Source organism: Theropithecus gelada, chromosome 7b, assembly GCF_003255815.1.
Source record: "Theropithecus gelada isolate Dixy chromosome 7b, Tgel_1.0, whole genome shotgun sequence".
NCBI classification, from domain to species: domain Eukaryota; kingdom Metazoa; phylum Chordata; class Mammalia; order Primates; family Cercopithecidae; genus Theropithecus; species Theropithecus gelada.
In genome coordinates, this window is record NC_037675.1 from 106,786,420 (window position 1) to 106,803,275 (window position 16,856).

Below are 16,856 nucleotides of genomic sequence, written 5' to 3' on the forward strand. Positions count from 1 at the left end.
ATCCTAGGGAAGGGAAGAGAATATGTGCAAACCATCTATCTCATAAGGGGTTAACATCCTGAATATACAAAAAACTCCTACAACTCAGGAACAAAACTGATTAAAAATGGGCAAATTGCTCTTTTGTTTTTTTTTTTTTTTTTGAGACAGAGTCTTGCTCTGTCGCCCAGGCTGGAGTGCAGTGGCACAATCCCGGCTCACTGCAAGCTCCGCCTCCCGGGTTCACGCCATTCTCCTGCCTCAGCCTCCCGAGTAGCTGGGACTACAGGCGCCTGCCACTGCGCCCGGCTAATTTTTTGTATTTTTAGTAGAGACGGGGTTTCACCATGGTCTGGATCTCCTGACCTTGTGATCCGCCCGCCTCGGCCTCCCAAAGTGCTGGGATTACAGGCGTGAGCCACCGCGGCCGGCCAAATTGCTCTTTTGTAATCCCAGCTCTTTGGGAGGCTGAGGCACGAGAATCGCTTGAACCTGGAAGGCAGACTTTGCGGTGCAACCTCATCACTGCACTACAGCCTGGGTAACAGAGTGAGACTGTCTCAAAAAAAAAGGCAAAGCCCTCGAACAGACATTTCTCCAAACATGGCATGCAAATGGCCAACAAGCACGAGCAGATGCTCAACATCATTATTTATCAGGGACATGCAAATCAAAACCACATGACACTACCTCATATCCATTAGGATGACCACTATCACAAACAAAAAAGAAAATGATGGCTGGGCGTGGTGGCTCACACCTGTAATCCCAGCACTTTGGGAGGCCTAGGCGGTTGGATCACTTGAGGCCAGGAGTTTAAGACCAGCCTGGTCAACAGAGTCTTGCTCTGTCAACCAGGCTGGAGTGCAGTGGTGTGATCTCAGTTCACTGCAACCTCCGACTCCCTGGTTCAAACCATTCTCCTGCCTTGGCCTCCCAAGTAGCTGGGATTACAGATGCCCACCACACCCAGTTAATTTTTGTATTTTTAGTAGAGATGGGGTTTCACCATGTTGGCCAGGCTGGTCTCCTGGCCTCAGGTGATCCGCCCACTTTGGCCTCCCAGAGTGCTGGGATTACAGGCGTGAGCCACCGTGCCTGGCCTACACTGTAACATTTTAAAAATCAGAGTGCAAAGGGTGGCTTCTAAGGATGAGAATTATTATTCACACACTCAACACCACCATGCAGATCAAGATGCTGACTACCTCTGGCGGCTCAGCAGTTCTATCCTGGCACCCCCCAGCCCCGAGGCAGCTGTTGCCCAGGTCTTGTGTGTTGCTGTAAGTTATTCCCTCTCACTGCGTTCCCCAAATGGACCCACCACAACGTGTTGATCCTTTCTGTTGCTGATGGACATGCAGGCTGTCTCCACTCTCGCCATTTGTATTTCTCCTGGAAACTGCTTATGCCCGTTACCTTTTCCTATGGAAATAGATGGCTGGGACAGAAACCATGGCCACAGCAGCCAGTGTGTCTTTGCCAGTGGGGTCCCACACTATGAAATCGCAACTGTGGCCTCTGTGGGTGTGTCCTTGGTAGGTGCATCCACACACTTTCTCTTGGGACTTTCTGGACCCTCATGCATATGCTACGGCTTTCCAAAGGGCTTGGCCCTGCGGAGTTACACGCCCACCTGCAGCACGTGACCTCTAGCTGCTCCGTGTTCCACCAACACTGGCGTGACAAGTCTCAAGTTCAGCCGCCTGGGGGCTCGGGCGCCCCATTCCCTGGCGAAATGATGATGTGTGCACTCTGGGTCATTGCATAGTGTCTGTTCACGTCCTTTGCCCGTTTTTTAAAACACCTGGGTTGTCAGCCTTTTCCTTCCTGACTTATAGTCGCTCATTAATCCTGGAGAGTCCTTTGTTGAAAATACGGCAAATATCTTCCGAAGGGGACTCTTACTACAGGGAACATTTACTACAACTGTAACGACCAGAGACACAGAGCTCCTATTCACTGTTTCGCCCAGGACTGCTGTGATGGGTGCACCCATGACCCGAGCTGCTGGCTGCGTCCTGGGGGCTTTCCTGTATATGGGAGTTTTGAAAGTCTGAAGCCTGGAGGTCCAGAAGGTTGCATGTGTGTCCTCGGGGAGGAACTCTCCTGACAGCCAGGCCTCTGGAGCTTCGTCTGCACGCGAGCTTGGCGTGCACCGGCTGCGCAGACCAAGCCAGGTGACACAGTCTCTGAAGTCTGGTCTCCACATCGGCAAAGCCAGTGCCCACTGCCACGCATCTCCCAGGATTAGCTCCAGGCTGGGAGGCTAGAGGCCCCATAGGGAACGAGACTGCGACTGCGATCCACAGGCAGAGCCACAGAGGCAGGGCGCGCCCTGGGGCCCAAGCTCCAAGGCTGCAGGCCCGGAGCCAGATCCTGACTTGCCCACCCGCCCGCTGTGTGACCTTCAGCACGCGACTAACCTCTCTGTGCCCATTTCCTCGAGGAAAATGCGAGGAAATAGCAGCGCCTGCCCCTGTGAAAGCCCTCAGAGCAGAGTGGACCGCGCTCTCCGCCAGCGTTTGCTGCTGGCGTCTGCAGTAAGCTAAATCACTAGGCATCCGAACCAACAAGGAAGCCCTACGACCATCCGACAAGCCTCGGCCAGAGGCACAGACTCTGGAATGCAAACGGCCAACAAGCAGGTCCACCTGCGTTCCTAACCAAAAGATCGCTAACTAAAGAACGGGCGCAAGCACCTGCGCATGGCACTGCGGGTCTGGGGGCAGCCGCCTGCCAGAGCCGGGAGCCGCCTTCCACGGCGGCCTCTGCACAGTGCGCGTCTCGGGCCGGTTGCAGGGCACGGAAACTCCAGCAGCTTCCAGGCTGTCGGGCCTGGGGGCGGGGCCGCGCGGCAGCGTCGTCGCGTGGGGCGCGGCCCTGACGCAGCGTGACGCGCTGGCGCCGCGGCGGGTACAGGCTCAGGCGGGCGGGACGGCGCCCCCTGCGGCCGGGCCTGGCCGGGCTGCGCTAGGCTGGGCTCGGGCAGGGTCGCAGGGTCGCAGGGGCGGGGGTGGCAAGGGAGCGGGTGGCAACCCCGCGGGTCGCAGCGCCGCCGCCGCCGCCCATGCTGCTGCCCCTGGCCTGCCTGCATGGCCGCGTTGCTCAGTGCCTGACCTCCCTGCTTTTGCTTGCAGAGCCGCTCCCAAGGCCCCGGCGCGGTGCGAGGGCGCGGGGCGCGGCGTCCACAGACGCCGAGGCCGCCCCCGCCGCCCCGCCCGCGAAGATGGCGGCGGAGCTCTACGCCCCCGCCAGCGCCGCGGCCGCGGACCTCGCCAACAGCAACGCCGGTGCCGCCGTGGGCAGGAAGGCCGGGCCGCGCAGCCCGCCCAGCGCCCCCGCGCCCGCGCCCCCGCCGCCCGCGCCCGCGCCCCCCACACTCGGCAACAACCACCCGGAAAGCCCCGGCTGGCGGTGCTGCCGCCCCACGCTGCGCGAGAGGTGAGCCCGCCCCCCGCGGCCCGCGCACCCGCGCGCGCCCGCGCCCCCAGCCCGTGCCTCTGCCTTTGCAGGAACGCGCTCATGTTTAACAACGAGCTCATGGCCGACGTGCACTTCGTCGTGGGGCCCCCGGGGGCGACCAGGACGGTGCCCGCCCACAAGGTGGGTAGCGGCGACCCCTCTCGGAAGGCGTGCCCCGCCTGCCGTGCCCCGCCTGCCGTGTGGCTGCCCGCAGCCCGCGGGACAGCCAGGCTCACGGCGGCGCTTTCTCCTCCCAGTACGTCCTGGCTGTCGGCAGCTCCGTCTTCTATGCCATGTTCTACGGGGACCTGGCGGAAGTCAAATCTGAAATTCACATTCCAGACGTGGAGCCCGCAGCCTTTCTGATCCTGTTAAAGTAAGTCCACTCTGTACTGGGGAAGGACGGGTGGGTCCGTTCTAGGCGGCCTCCCGTGGCTTCTGAGGGGGAGCACACAGGAGCTGATGGACGACTCTCCCAGGTCCAGCCCCGCAATAGGTGCTTGGGAGCCAGCCCCTGACGCGGGCCTTGCCTCGCCTAGGTACATGTACAGTGATGAGATCGATCTGGAAGCTGACACGGTGCTGGCCACTCTCTACGCTGCTAAGAAGTACATCGTCCCAGCATTGGCAAAAGCTTGTGTCAACTTTCTGGAGACAAGTTTGGAAGCCAAGAACGCCTGTGTCTTGCTGTCCCAGAGCCGGCTGTTTGAGGAGCCTGAGCTGACGCAGCGCTGCTGGGAGGTCATCGATGCACAGGCCGAGATGGCCCTACGGTCCGAAGGCTTCTGTGAGATAGACCGGCAGACACTGGAGATTATTGTCACTCGGGAGGCCCTCAACACCAAGGAGGCAGTGGTCTTCGAGGCCGTCCTGAACTGGGCCGAGGCAGAGTGCAAGAGGCAGGGGCTGCCAGTCACCCCACGAAACAAGAGGCATGTTTTGGGGCGAGCCCTCTATCTGGTCCGAATTCCAACCATGACCCTAGAGGAGTTTGCCAATGGCGCTGCCCAGTCAGACATCCTGACTCTGGAGGAGACCCACAGCATCTTCCTGTGGTACACGGCCACCAACAAGCCCCGCCTGGACTTCCCCCTGACCAAGAGGAAAGGCCTCGCCCCGCAGAGGTGCCACCGATTCCAGTCTTCTGCCTACCGCAGCAACCAGTGGCGGTACCGCGGGCGCTGCGACAGCATCCAGTTTGCAGTGGACAGAAGGGTATTTATTGCAGGGCTGGGCCTGTATGGGTCCAGCTCTGGGAAGGCTGAGTACAGCGTGAAGATTGAGCTCAAGCGGCTCGGGGTGGTTCTGGCTCAGAACCTGACCAAGTTCATGTCAGACGGATCCAGTAACACCTTCCCGGTCTGGTTTGAACACCCGGTCCAGGTTGAACAAGACACCTTCTACACGGCCAGTGCCGTCCTGGATGGCAGCGAACTCAGCTACTTTGGGCAGGAGGGGATGACGGAAGTGCAGTGCGGAAAGGTGGCCTTCCAGTTCCAGTGCTCCTCGGATAGCACCAACGGGACTGGGGTCCAGGGTGGGCAGATCCCTGAGCTCATCTTCTACGCCTGAGGTGCCCGGGGAGGCTGCAGCAGATCGGCAAGTGAGCGAAGCGGAAGTCAATGTACTAACTCCTCTTAGCCTTGTCTCTCTCTGACATGTAGTCAGCTGAAACTTGATTGTGTAAAGTAGAGGCCTTTTCCACACAGCCAGAGCCCGGGGATTGGAGTCATAGGCATCTCTGGTACACTGGGGTGCACGTCTCAGGTGGAGGAAGATTTAGGGCACAAGGCAGGCCCCAGATCCCCTCCCAGTGGCACCCACGCCACCTGCTTTGAGGGGTTGGATGTTCCTGCCACCTCTTGGATTCTAAGTGGTTCCAAGCTTAACTTGAGACCTTCCCTTCAAATCTAAAATCGGCAAAAAGTCACTTAAAATAGTGGACTTCTGTAATAAAGGTTGCCTAAAATAACACTCGTGTGTCAGTAAATGACTACAGGAGTTGTACAGTGGGGTATTCTCTTTCTCATGCAACAGAACAGCTCCCATCCCGAGGAGAAAAGCTGTCATGCTGAACATGCTACGTGGTCTGGAGCAAACTGCACCCCAGTGAAGCCCATCCGTCCCCTGGGTCGCTGGCTGGCTTCCGGGCCACCCTGGGAAACACCAGGTGCCTAGTTGTCTCTATGTCCTAATGCATCACTAGCACCTCAGAGTCCTACCCTATGAACGGACTGTGGGGGGAGCATTCTGCTGGGCCCAGCATTCTGGATCCCTGGGGACACAGTGTCACTAGCTGTGACACTGCTGCAGGACAGCCTGTTGCAGGAGTGGACTATAGGGTGAAGCAAGCTCTCCCACCCCTTGCCTCTGTCCTCCCACTCTGCACACCCCGTAGGCAGCTGCTTTCTGGAAAACCTGTATGACCCCTGAAAAGAGGGATGGCCCCTCTTGGCACCTGGGAGAGGGCATGGGCCAAGTGTAGAGCCCCAGCCAGCGTCCCTCTGCTGCTGCAGCCCACGCTGCTCAGTCCTGTTGGTGACCCAGCCCCACCTGGTGCTTCTCTACCCCAAGGACGTATGCTCCTAGATGCAGACAGGCAAAATAAGAAAGTGGGCTCTAAGCAGGCTGTGGAAAGCAGTCATCTGCTTGGTAAAGAAAGGGTAGGTCAGAACCATCAGGCAGTGAGTGCTGTTCTGATCCTTTCCTTCTAGACTTTTCCACCAGGTTAGATTCTGCATGCATGAACTCTGCTGCTGCCTTGAGGGGGAGACACGACTTACCCTACACCTAACATATATCAAGAAAGGCATACAGGAGCTCCATAAACTGGCACAACACTGGGCACTCAACACAGAACAAAAGTGGCAGAAAAACCACAAAAGAGGGCTGTGGCTGGAAAGCACATCCAGGAGCTGCCCCACTGTCCCCATCTGTCCAGAGGCACCTGGTGCCAGGTGTGTTCCTTAAACCTTGTCCACACAAGATTTTCCCAGCACACAGCACTTCTGTTTCCCTCTGTCTACACCTGCACACCTGACAGGCACTGACAATGGGCCTTCTGGTTTTGCAGCAGAAAGCAAGCCCCAGGCCAGGTGCAGTCTCATGCCTGTAATCCCAGTACTTTGGGAGGCCAAGGCAGGAGGATCACTTGAGCCTAGGAGTTTGAGGCTGCAGTGAGCTATGAACATGCCACTGCACTCCAGCCTGGACAACAGCGAGACTCTGTCTTAGAAAATAAGGCCCCACATTGCTGAGCTCCTAGCAGCTTTAAGAGACATTTCTTACCTTGAGGGGTCCCGTACTTGGACAGGATTTCCCTCCGCTGCTCAAAGGACTTTTTTTTTTTTTTTTTTAGTAGAGACGGGGTTTCACCGGGTTAGCCAGGATGGTCTCGATCTCCTGACCTCGTGATCCGCCCGCCTCAGCCTCCCAAAGTGCTGGGATTACAGGCTTGAGCCACCGCGCCCGGCCTGCTCAAAGGACATTTGGCATGCTGGTCCCTACAGCAGCCTGCTGGACACCCCAGCAGCTCACCCAGATGCCTACCTATGGCCGGCGCATTGATGCAGAGCTCTCTGGCCAAGAGAAGAAACGTCTTTCCCAGCACGTACACGTTCACCTGAGATGGAGAGAGCACAATCAGAAACAACATTGGTCTTTAAGGAAATGTTTGCTTTTTTTCTCTTAAAATGCATCAATTGTTCAGTCTTTAAAGACTCCAATGGCCTGTGGAGCAGCCACCCTACACCCGAAAGCCTGGCTGTCCTTCCTCGGCTGCTGGGGCTCCCAGGGCCCTGCCTTCTTCCTCTAGGCCACTGCTTTAGGCCCCGCTGCTGTCTCGCCAATGATGGCATCTGCTTAGAAGAAAACCTGACTGCTAGGTCCCTCCCAGGGCGTCATCACACGGTGCACACTGCATTTCATTCAGAACCGTGCACCCATGAACACAAAACCTGTCCTGTCCACATGTGCTCCCACCAGCCACCCTCCAGCCCAGATTCCGACGGGCCCAGGGGTCTTGGCCTCAGTCCCCTTGCTGGGATTGAGATCTGTGTCCCTCAGTGACTCCCCTGCCCCCCGCACTGTTCCCACCTTAGGTCCAAATCCACGCAGATCCTGTCACCCCTGCCTCGACCACCTCCCATCGCTCTCTTCCCTGCCATAGGGCAGTGGAGGTGAGGCCCAGACTGAGAGGGGCAACCCCGAGGGCTGGCAGTGATGGGAGCACTGCTGTTTGTCCTCAGCAAAACAAGGACTCCAGCCAGTGTGAGACCCTGTGCACAGCCCTGCCATGGGCTGAGTACCCCTAGGGAGCCCTGCTGGCTGGGGGAGGATGCTGCTGAGCAATGTCTGCTGGCAGGTGTGGATGAGGTGCAGAGTGGGAAAATCCTGGTCCCTGCGGGAGCCTGCAAGAGTCCTGCCCACCCTTGGCTGTCTTCATCCCAGGCTTGCCCCTGGGGCCCCTGGGCCTCACAGGCTTGGCTAGTCTGGCCCTCTGCCGCTAGCCTCCCCCGAAGAATTCCCTCGCCTGACTGAGCCCGGTTCGTGGGCCCTTAGACAAGTCCCCTTGTCCTGGCACACCAGTGGCACTTCCAGGTGCTTGCTGACTCTGGGGTACTGGGAGACCTAAGGGACCGAACACAAAGGGGCCTGTCTGCACTAGAGGCAGGAGACAGAGGCAGCGCTTTTTGGGGATACTTCTGATCAGGGACCCTGCCCACTGGGAGGGCTGGGCCCCCACAGCAGCTCCTCCCTGGTCACCTTCCACCCCAGTGGGGCGCAGCTTCCGTCTTCTCCATTATATCCCTGAGAGCTCCATCACAAGGGTTGGTGGCTCACAGAGTGCGCCTTCTGAAGGAATTTCTCCTCCTCACAGTTTCTGGGGGTTCCAGGGATCCCTGGGGTCTGCTCACCGAACTGTGGGGCGTGTGAGCACATGTAGTGTGTGTGTGCATCTGCATGCGGTGTGCAGACATGCATGTGTGTACACATGCATACAGTGTGTCTAGGTGTGACATGCATGTCACGTGTGAGCGCCCCAGCCCCTGTGCTGGGTCCCCGTCAGGCCCCTGCAACTTGACCGTCCTGATCCCACATCTCTCTTTAAGCCACAGCAGAACCAGATCTGCTGCCGGCCTCTGCCTGCCCACCTCAAACTCCACACCCTCAACCTTGTGTCCCAGAGACACAGGGATCGATGACATCTGAATGCTGCAAGTGAGGAATCTCCAAAGGGAATTTTTAAATGGAAGCATTTAAAAAGCCTTTACATTTAAAAAGTCATGTGTGCAAAACGCATGCAGATTTTTTGTTTTTGTGTGTTTGTTTTTGAGACAGAGTCTCGCTCTATTGCCCAGGTTGGAGTGCAGTGGCGTGATCTCGGCTCACTGCAAGCTCTGCCTCCCGGGTTCACGCCATTCTCCTGCCTCAGCCTCCTGAGTAGTTAGGACTACAGGTGCCCGCCACCACGCCCAGCTAATTTTTTTTTGTATTTTTAGCAGAGATAGGGTTTCACCATGTTAGCCAGGATGGTCTCGATCTCCTGACCTCGTGGTCCACCCACCTCAGCCGCCCAAAGTGCTGGGATTACAGGCGTGAGCCACCGCACCCGGCTGCAGTTTTTTGTTTGTTTTCTTGAGACGGAGTTTTGCTCTTGTTGCCCAGGCTGGAGTGCAATGGCGCAATCTCAACTCACTGCAACCTCCGCCTCCAGGGTTCAAGTCATTCTCCTGTCTCAGGCTCCTGAGTAGCTGGGATTATAGGCATCCACCATGATGCCCAGCTAATTTTTGTATTTTTAGTAGAGACGGGGTTTCACCATGCTGGCCAGGCTGGTCTCGAACTCCTGACCTCAGGTGATCTGCCTGCCTCAGCCTCCCAAAGTGCTGGGATTACAGGTGTGAGCCACCACGCCCAGCCTAAACATATGCAGTTCTTTACAGAGTTGCTAACATGTATGAGGACCGTGTATTGGAAATCCTCCTGCTAACAGTCTAACAGTGGCTGCTCCCTGAGGGCAGAGGTCAGGGTGCAGCATGGCCCCCCAACTCTCTTGCTGGGCAGCAGGTGGATTCTGCCTGCAGACTGCCCTCATGGGTGTCTGAGGAGCTGTACGCCCAGGCCAGTGAGCAACCTGGGTCTGCCCTAAGGCAGGGATCAAGAGGGAGACTCCATGAGTTCTCCATGGGACCATCTGAGTCCCCAGGAGCCTGACCACTTCCGGAGCAGCTGCCTGGCCCTGGCACTCACACTCATCTTCCCTGGGAAGTCGTGGGGTTGGAAACGGGGTCATGTGGTTTTGCCCTGAACCGAGCACAGAGCATCTGAAATATGGATTTGCTGGATTATCACAATTCCAGCAGAGTATTTTTAGCTTGACCACAAAATATTTCAGCAGTAGCTTCTGAGTTGCCATTTATAAGACAGCTGGGAGGACAAGGACCCCAGGTGTCACCTGACACAGGCAGAAGCCTAACTGTGGGCTGCTGTCAAGGGCGGCAAGCCCCCGAGGACCAGAGGTGGCAGCACAGCCTATGGGTGCCCAGAACCCTGGAGGGCACCTGGATCTGGACACAGCTCCCTTCGGGGAGTGAAATCTACATGAATTCTGCACTGTGGTCACAACTGTTTTCAATGGCATTTCTCTTTTTGAGTCCGCAGCAGCATGGTCACCAAGGACCTGTGGTGCAGCCCCCAGCACTGTCCCTGCAGAGCCTCGATGCCCCCGCCCTGTGTCCTGTCTGCACAGGGGTCCCTGGGGTTGGTCTTTCCCCTCTGTCACTTTGTTCAGTCATGTGGAAAGAGAGATGTAACTGAAAATGCTTTCTGTGGTACCCAGAAAGTGAGTGTCTCCAAATAGCGTGTAATACAAGATTTTTCTACAATTTAAAATGCATGCAAGAGGCCAGGTATGGTTGTTCATGCCTGTGATCCCAGCACTTAGGGAGGCCTTGGTGGGAGGATTGTTTGAGCTCAGGAGTTCAAGACCAGCCTGGGCAACATGGCGAGACCCCGTCTCTACTAAAAATACAAAATAGTCAGACATGGTGGCAGGCACCTGTGGTCCCAGCTACTTGGGAGACTGAGGTCGGAGGATCGCTTGAGCCCGGGAGGCAGAGGTTGCAGTGAGCTGAGATCACGCCACTGCACTCCAGCCTGGGTGACAGAGCAAGACTCCATCTCATCAATACATACATAAATAAAATGCAAGGTCAAAAGAAATAATCTCCTGTACCAAACTAGGTACTCACAAGAAATTGTTTTAATTAAAAATAATCTCCTTTGTGTAGGACAAAAGTTCACAGTTCACCCAGGCCTAGCTAACACCCAACCATGCCCGGCACTGGCAGCTGCCCTCCTGCCATGGAGACCCACAATCCCACAAGTCTTGGACTGTGACCCCCAAGTGATGAAGGCCCTTCATCCTACAGACCAAAACTTCCCGTCCGGGCAGGCAGCACAGACCGGCCAGTGAGACGCGTGGGGGCACCTGGTGTGCCCCGGTCACAGCCCCAGGTGGGGAAGATGCAGGATGGAGGTTGTCTGGTTGTCTACCTGAAGCAGGTCGCTGAGGTCCAGGAGCATGTCTGCAGTAGGAGTCAAGGATGCTGTCGAGCGACTGGCAAGCTCAGGTTACCCGCCTACCTTCAAATGGGCAGGACTGCAGGACTGCACCCCCAGGGAGCTGGAGTCGCCCCTCCAAATATAAGCTCCACCTTTGATCAGAAAGGAAAGGTGGGATGGAAGCGAGGCGCAGCACGCTCAGGCCTCACCAGAGCCTCCCAGCCGCAGGCACAAGTGAGACTTCTGTGAACCCAGAACCAGGACAAGGGACTGCAAGGAATGTGGAGCCAGTTTGGGGGAACCAGAAACGGTGGGGACTTCCATCTGATCCTGGAGAGAGCGTGCACCCCCACACACCCGCCTGCCCAGTCAGGTGCCCACCGTATGGTGGGTCTGCTGCCCACACACAGCACAGAAGACACAGTGGCACTCGTGCTCCATCCCAAGGGCACTTCCTGAGCACCTACCGGGCGCCAGGCAGGCAGTCCTCCCGGGAGACAGAAACATAGACCTGGGGCTCCCCTGGTGACAAGTGAGCCTGCAGGCACCACCGGGGGCTGTGCTCAAGAGGCAGGTGTGGGGACCCCACACAGGACCTGTCCTCGCTCAGATGCACAAACAGGACCAAGAATGTGTCTTAAGTGATTCAAAACTCAGATGGACACATAAGTTATCAAACAACCTGCCAGACAGCTGACGTGCACATCACTCGTGGGCCCACTGTAGCTTCGAGAAGCCACTAAGGACACCTCCTGGAGCTGGATCAGGCGTCCAGAGCCGGCGTCCAAAGAAGATCCCTGGGACCAGAGCAGCAAAGCCCCACCGTGCAAGAACCTCGCAGGCAGTCCGACGGTGAGGACGCCAGCCCACTCCTCCAAGCCCTGGGCTGGAGGCCCCTGACCTCTCTTGCAACTCCATGCAGAACAGCAAGGCCTCCCACCCTAAGAAGGCGCCAGGGCTGGGCACAGGGGCATTCAAACACAGAGGAGAACCCCCAGGACAGCTGGGACGTGAGCAGTGAGGCCTGTGAACAAAGGTGCATCTGAAGGCAAGCAGTCCCAGAGGGCTGTGACGATGGGCAGGACAGACCACAGCACAGCCAACAGACTTGAGAGAGGCACTAAGAGAAGACTGGTGGTGGGGGTGGGGACAGTGACATCAAAGGAAACCAAAGGAAGGCAGTAAGAACTACCTGGGGAAACACCCGTGACAGCCAACACACATGAACAGGAAAAACCAACGAGGCCAGAAGGCTACATTGTGTGTGTGACTCCAAGCATACACCTTCTGGAAAAGCCAAAACTATGGAGATCGCATTAGGTCAGTGGCCACCAAGGGCTGGGGAAAGGGAGGGTGGGTGGCTGGAGTGGAGGGTTCCAGGACACTGCAGCTCTGCACCGTACCGCACTGGTGGGTTCACATATTGCATACTTGTGAAAACCCACAGAAGGCACAGCGCCAAGAGTGAACCTCAATGTGAACTGTGGACTTTTGTTACCAACAACTTGGCAAGACGGGCTCATCAACCGTAACAAGTGGACCAGTTAACACAAGATGTTAATAACGCAGGGGAATCGGGGACTAAATGTGGTGTATGGGAACTCTGTGCCGTCTACACAATTTTTCTTTAAGACTGCTCTAAGAAATGAACTCTATTGGGCCGGGCGCAGTGGCTCACACCTGTAATCCCAGCACTCTGGGAGGCCGAGGCAGGCGGATCACAAGGTCAGGAGATTGAGACCATCCTAGCTAACACGGTGAAACCTTGTCTCTATTAAAAATACAAAAAAATTAGCCGGGCATGGTGGCAGGCGCCTGTAGTCCCAGCTACTTGGGAGGCTGAGGCAGGAAAATGGCATGAACCCAGAAGGCGGAGCTTGCAGTGAGCCAAGATCACGCCACTGCACTCCAGCCTGGGCGACAGAGTGAGACTCTGTCTCAAACAAAAAAAAAAAAAAAGAAAAGAAATGAACTCTATTTAAGGCCAGGCGCTGTGCCTCACGCCTATAATCCCAACACTTTGGGAGGCCGAGGTGGGAGGATCACCCGAGGTCAGGAGTTTGAGACCAGCCTGGCCAACATGGTGAAACCCCGTCTCTACTAAAAATACAAAAATTACCCAGGCGTGGTGGCAGGTACCTGTAATCCCAGCTACTTGGGAGGCTGAGGTGGGAGAACTGCTTGAACCCAGGAAGCAGAGGTTGCAGTAAGCCAATAGTGCACCACTGCACTCCAGCCTGGGCAACAGAGTGAGACTCTGTCTCAAAAAAAAAAAAAAAAAAAAAAAAAGAGAAATGAACTCTATTTAAATAAGAAGAATAAAGGCCAAAATAAAAAAAAAAGACAAAACTATTCAACAGAAGCTTCATGAAGACCAAAAAAAAAGCCAACAAGCACATGAAAAAGAACTCAACTGCATTAATCATCAGAAATGCAAACAAAACTGTGGCACTGCCACAAGCCCACGAAGTCACTGAATGCCGGGAGGATGTGGAGCAGGCATAGCTCACCCATGCTGCTGATGGAAGCGTGAAGTGGTACAACCACCTTGGGAAAAGGCCTGGAAGTTTCTTATACAACTAAACACACACCTCTGACCTACCTATTCCACTCCTAGGTATTTACCCAAGAGAAATAAAAACAGATGTCAGTCAGGTGCAGTGGCTTACACCCATAATCCCAGCACTTTAGGAGGCTGAGGCCAGTAGATCACCCGAGCCCAGGAGTTCAAGACCAGCCTGGGCAACACAGTGAGACCCTGTCTCTACAAAAAAATCCAAAAATTAGCTGGGTATGGTGACAAACACTTGTTATCCCAGCTACTCAGGAGGCTGAGACAGGAGGACTGCTTGCACCCAAGAGGTCGAGGTTGCAGTGAAATGTGATTGTACCACTGCAACTCAACCTGGGCCACAGAGACTCTCTCTAAAAATAAAAAGAAGTATGTCCACAAAAAGACTTGTAGAAGAATGTTCATAGCAGCTTCATTCAGAACAGCCAAAAACAGGGAGCAGTCCAGGTGTCCATTAATACAAGAATACTCTGGCTTGTATTCACACAGCAATACCACTCAGCATACAAAACACCATGGGTGCCTCTCAAAACCATGTCTGCCGGACACAGGGCTCACGCCTGCAATCCCAGCACCTTGGGAGGCAAGGCAGGCAGTTGCTTGAGGCCAGGAATCTGAGACCAGCCTGGCTTACATAGCAAAATCCTGTCTCTACTAGAAATACGAAAAATTAGCCGGACGTGGTGGCGTGCCCCTGTAGTCCCAACTACTTGGGAGGCTAAGGCATGAGAATCGCTTGAACCCAGAAGACAGAGGTTGCAGTGAGCTGAGATGGAACCACTGCACTCCAGCCTGGGTGACAGAGCTACGTTCTGTCACAAAAAAAAAAAAAAAAAAAAAAAAGGAATGTGAAGTGACAGGGGCGCAGATCATTTGATTCCATTTATAGGGCATTCTAGAACAGGCACAACTGGTCTGTAATGGAAGGAAATCGAAACAGCGGCTGCCTCTTGCGGGTCTGGGACTGTTGGAAGGGGCATGAGGCCTGTCCACAGAGCCCTGCTCTGGGCTGACAGATGACTGTTTGTCAGAACTCTCCAGATGGAGCAATTAGAGCCTGTGCATCTCACTTTATGCCAACTTTACCTTCAAAGGAGAAAAAGATCCAGGAACGATGCTCACCCCTACTCAGCTGATGGGCTGCCTGCTGAAGGGCTGTGTGCAGTACACAGACGTCTGCAACTTGCCTTGAAACGTGCCAAAAAATAAGACAGTGAGGGCAGCATAGCTTTGGGGAGCGGACCACAAGTGTGAGCGAGGGACTCCACAATTCACTCGAACTTTGCAGGTGTTTGAATTTTTTTTTTTTTTTTTTTGAGATGAAGACTTGCCCTGTAGCCCAGGCTGGAGAGCAATGGTGCGATCTTGGATCACTGCAACCTCTGCCTACAGTTCAAGCAGGTTCAAGAAATTCTCCTGCCTCAGCCTCCCAAGTAGCTGGGACTACAGGTGTGCACCACCACGCCTGACTAATTTTTTTGCATTTTTAGTAGAGACAGGGTTTCACTATGTTGGCCGAGCTGGTCTCAAACTCTTGACCTCAGGTGATCTCCCCACCTCAGCCTCCCAAAGCGCTGGGATTACAGACATTAAGCCACTAGGCTCAGCAGAAAATTTTCGTAATAAAACAATGGGATAAGTGTGTACACTTTAAAAGGAGCTTCGAATTAAACATTTAACGAGGTTAAAATGACTGCTTTGCCTGAAACGAAAATCACCCGGCACTTGATCCGCATTCACCTGGCTCTATCAGGAGCTTCCAGAGAAGTTTCCAGACGATGGAAGCTCAATTATGTGCTTCCCTTACGAGGACATCACATTCTCTCTGGCCAATCCTGGGAGGGCCCATTAATGCCTTTGGGGCCCAACCTACAGGTCCCCCAGCTAATGAGCTCCTGGGGCTCTGGAGGCTCTCCTGTGTCCAGCATGGCCAGTACCGGTGTCCTCCCAGCAGCCCCTCCCTTTTGCTGAGCAGCTGCTTCTGACCATCTGGGAATTACAAAAAAAGTCTGCAGAGAAGAGGTCCTGTCTGAGGCCCCCAGGGTGCGAGAGCCTGGATTCTGCCAGCTGGGGCCTCTTTTCGCCTCCCTTCTGGCCCCTGCCATGCTGTGCTGGGTAGTCTCCTGCTCAGTGCAGCCGAGTGCCAGTCAAAGGAGAGATGCGTGAGCACAACAGAGGGCAGGTGACACAACGCCCTCAAAGGGCGCCAGACATTCCCGAGTGCAGTAGAGGCCCACGCGAGACTCCTATCAGCAGATGACAAGGCCCGGAAACGGTCCAGTCATGACGGTGCAGCCCTGCACCCCACTGCTGTGCCATCAAACGGCCCCGGGTCCAGGAACCAACCAGGCTTCCCCACCACAGCTGTGGACAACACAGCAAGGAGCCACTCCACCGTGAAGAGGATGGGGAAACTGAAGCCGCCCACACCCTGGCTGGCTGCATGATGCTCGCAGGGAGAAAAACTGCAGACGGGTCCTGACTTAGACAGACACATTTTCCTTAAGTGGAAAAGTTTACAGAGATTTAAATAAGGCAGAACTAAAATTTAAAAGAACAAGAAATTTCTCTCAACAGTCTCACATACAAATGCTTTTACTGGATACCCAAAGAGAGAAACAAGGGAAACTGCTCTTGTATATACAGCCCCACAGAAAGGGCTGTGTCCACAACAGTCAGCAGTGGAGGGGCCAGCAGGGGCCCCACCCTGAATGGACACCACCTTTCCCGGTCCCATGGGACTGGAGAGGGGGACTGAGGTGCCCACACGGTGTGAGGACCAAGAAGCAAAACCCACACCAGTGTCTCAGCTCAGGCCTCCTTCCAATTCGCGCCAATTCTAATGAGCTGTCATAGTCTGGCAGTGCCAGGCCAGGACTGCCTGAGGACAGAAGTTCAAGACCAGCCTGGACAACACAGCGAGACCCCATCTCTATTTTTTTTTTAAATGTGGCTGGGCACGGTGGCTCACGCCTGTAATCCCAGCACTTTGGGAGGCCGAGGCGGGCAAATCATAACGTCAGGAGTCTGAGACCAGCCTGGCCAATATGGTGAAACCCCATCTCTACTAAAAATACAAAAGTTAGCCGGGCATGGTGGCGTGTGCCTATAATCCCAGCTACTTAGGAGACTGAGGCAGGAGAATCGCTTGAACTGGCAAAGCGGAGGTTGCAGCAAGCCAAGATTGCGCCACTGCACTCCAGCCTGGGCGACAGAGCGAGACTCCGTCTCAAAAAAAAAAAAAAAAAGGCCGGGCGCGGTGGCTCAAGCCTGT

The 16,856-nt window shown here is 55.3% G+C and overlaps 2 protein-coding genes across 6 annotated transcripts in view; one reads left to right on the forward strand and one right to left on the reverse strand.

Annotated features, from left to right (window-relative positions):
• Window positions 1–16,856, reverse strand: part of BRF1 (BRF1, RNA polymerase III transcription initiation factor subunit) — a 101,475-nt gene that overhangs the window by 27,826 nt on the left and 56,793 nt on the right. For 3 of the 5 annotated variants that reach the window (XM_025392072.1, XM_025392070.1, XM_025392071.1), the window contains 2 exons: window positions 11,002–11,033; window positions 6,994–7,066 (listed from right to left, as the gene is read on the reverse strand). In XM_025392072.1, the coding sequence (XP_025247857.1) occupies window positions 6,994–7,066; window positions 11,002–11,033 (105 nt within the window). Of the gene's footprint in view, window positions 1–1,398; window positions 2,869–3,486; window positions 3,747–6,993; window positions 7,067–11,001; window positions 11,034–16,856 lie in introns of those variants that run through there. The other 2 variants (XM_025392074.1, XM_025392073.1) reach the window with 2 other exon arrangements.
• BTBD6 (BTB domain containing 6) lies at window positions 2,897–5,418 on the forward strand. The gene is made up of 4 exons (XM_025392078.1): window positions 2,897–3,423; window positions 3,495–3,585; window positions 3,702–3,820; window positions 3,984–5,418. Exons 1-4 carry the CDS (start codon window positions 3,050–3,052, stop codon window positions 5,014–5,016), a joined length of 1,617 nt encoding a protein of 538 aa, XP_025247863.1. The 5' UTR covers window positions 2,897–3,049; the 3' UTR covers window positions 5,017–5,418.

Excerpts from the sequence above, each read along its gene's own strand:
- BTBD6 (XM_025392078.1), top strand. The coding sequence starts at position 3,050 with ATGCTGCTGCCCCTGGCCTGCCTGCATGGCCGCGTTGCTCAGTGCCTG. Across the intron at positions 3,424-3,494 it reads CGCCCCACGCTGCGCGAGAG|GAACGCGCTCATGTTTAACA; the intron begins GTGAGCCCGCCC and ends CTGCCTTTGCAG. Across the intron at positions 3,821-3,983 it reads GCCTTTCTGATCCTGTTAAA|GTACATGTACAGTGATGAGA; the intron begins GTAAGTCCACTC and ends TGCCTCGCCTAG.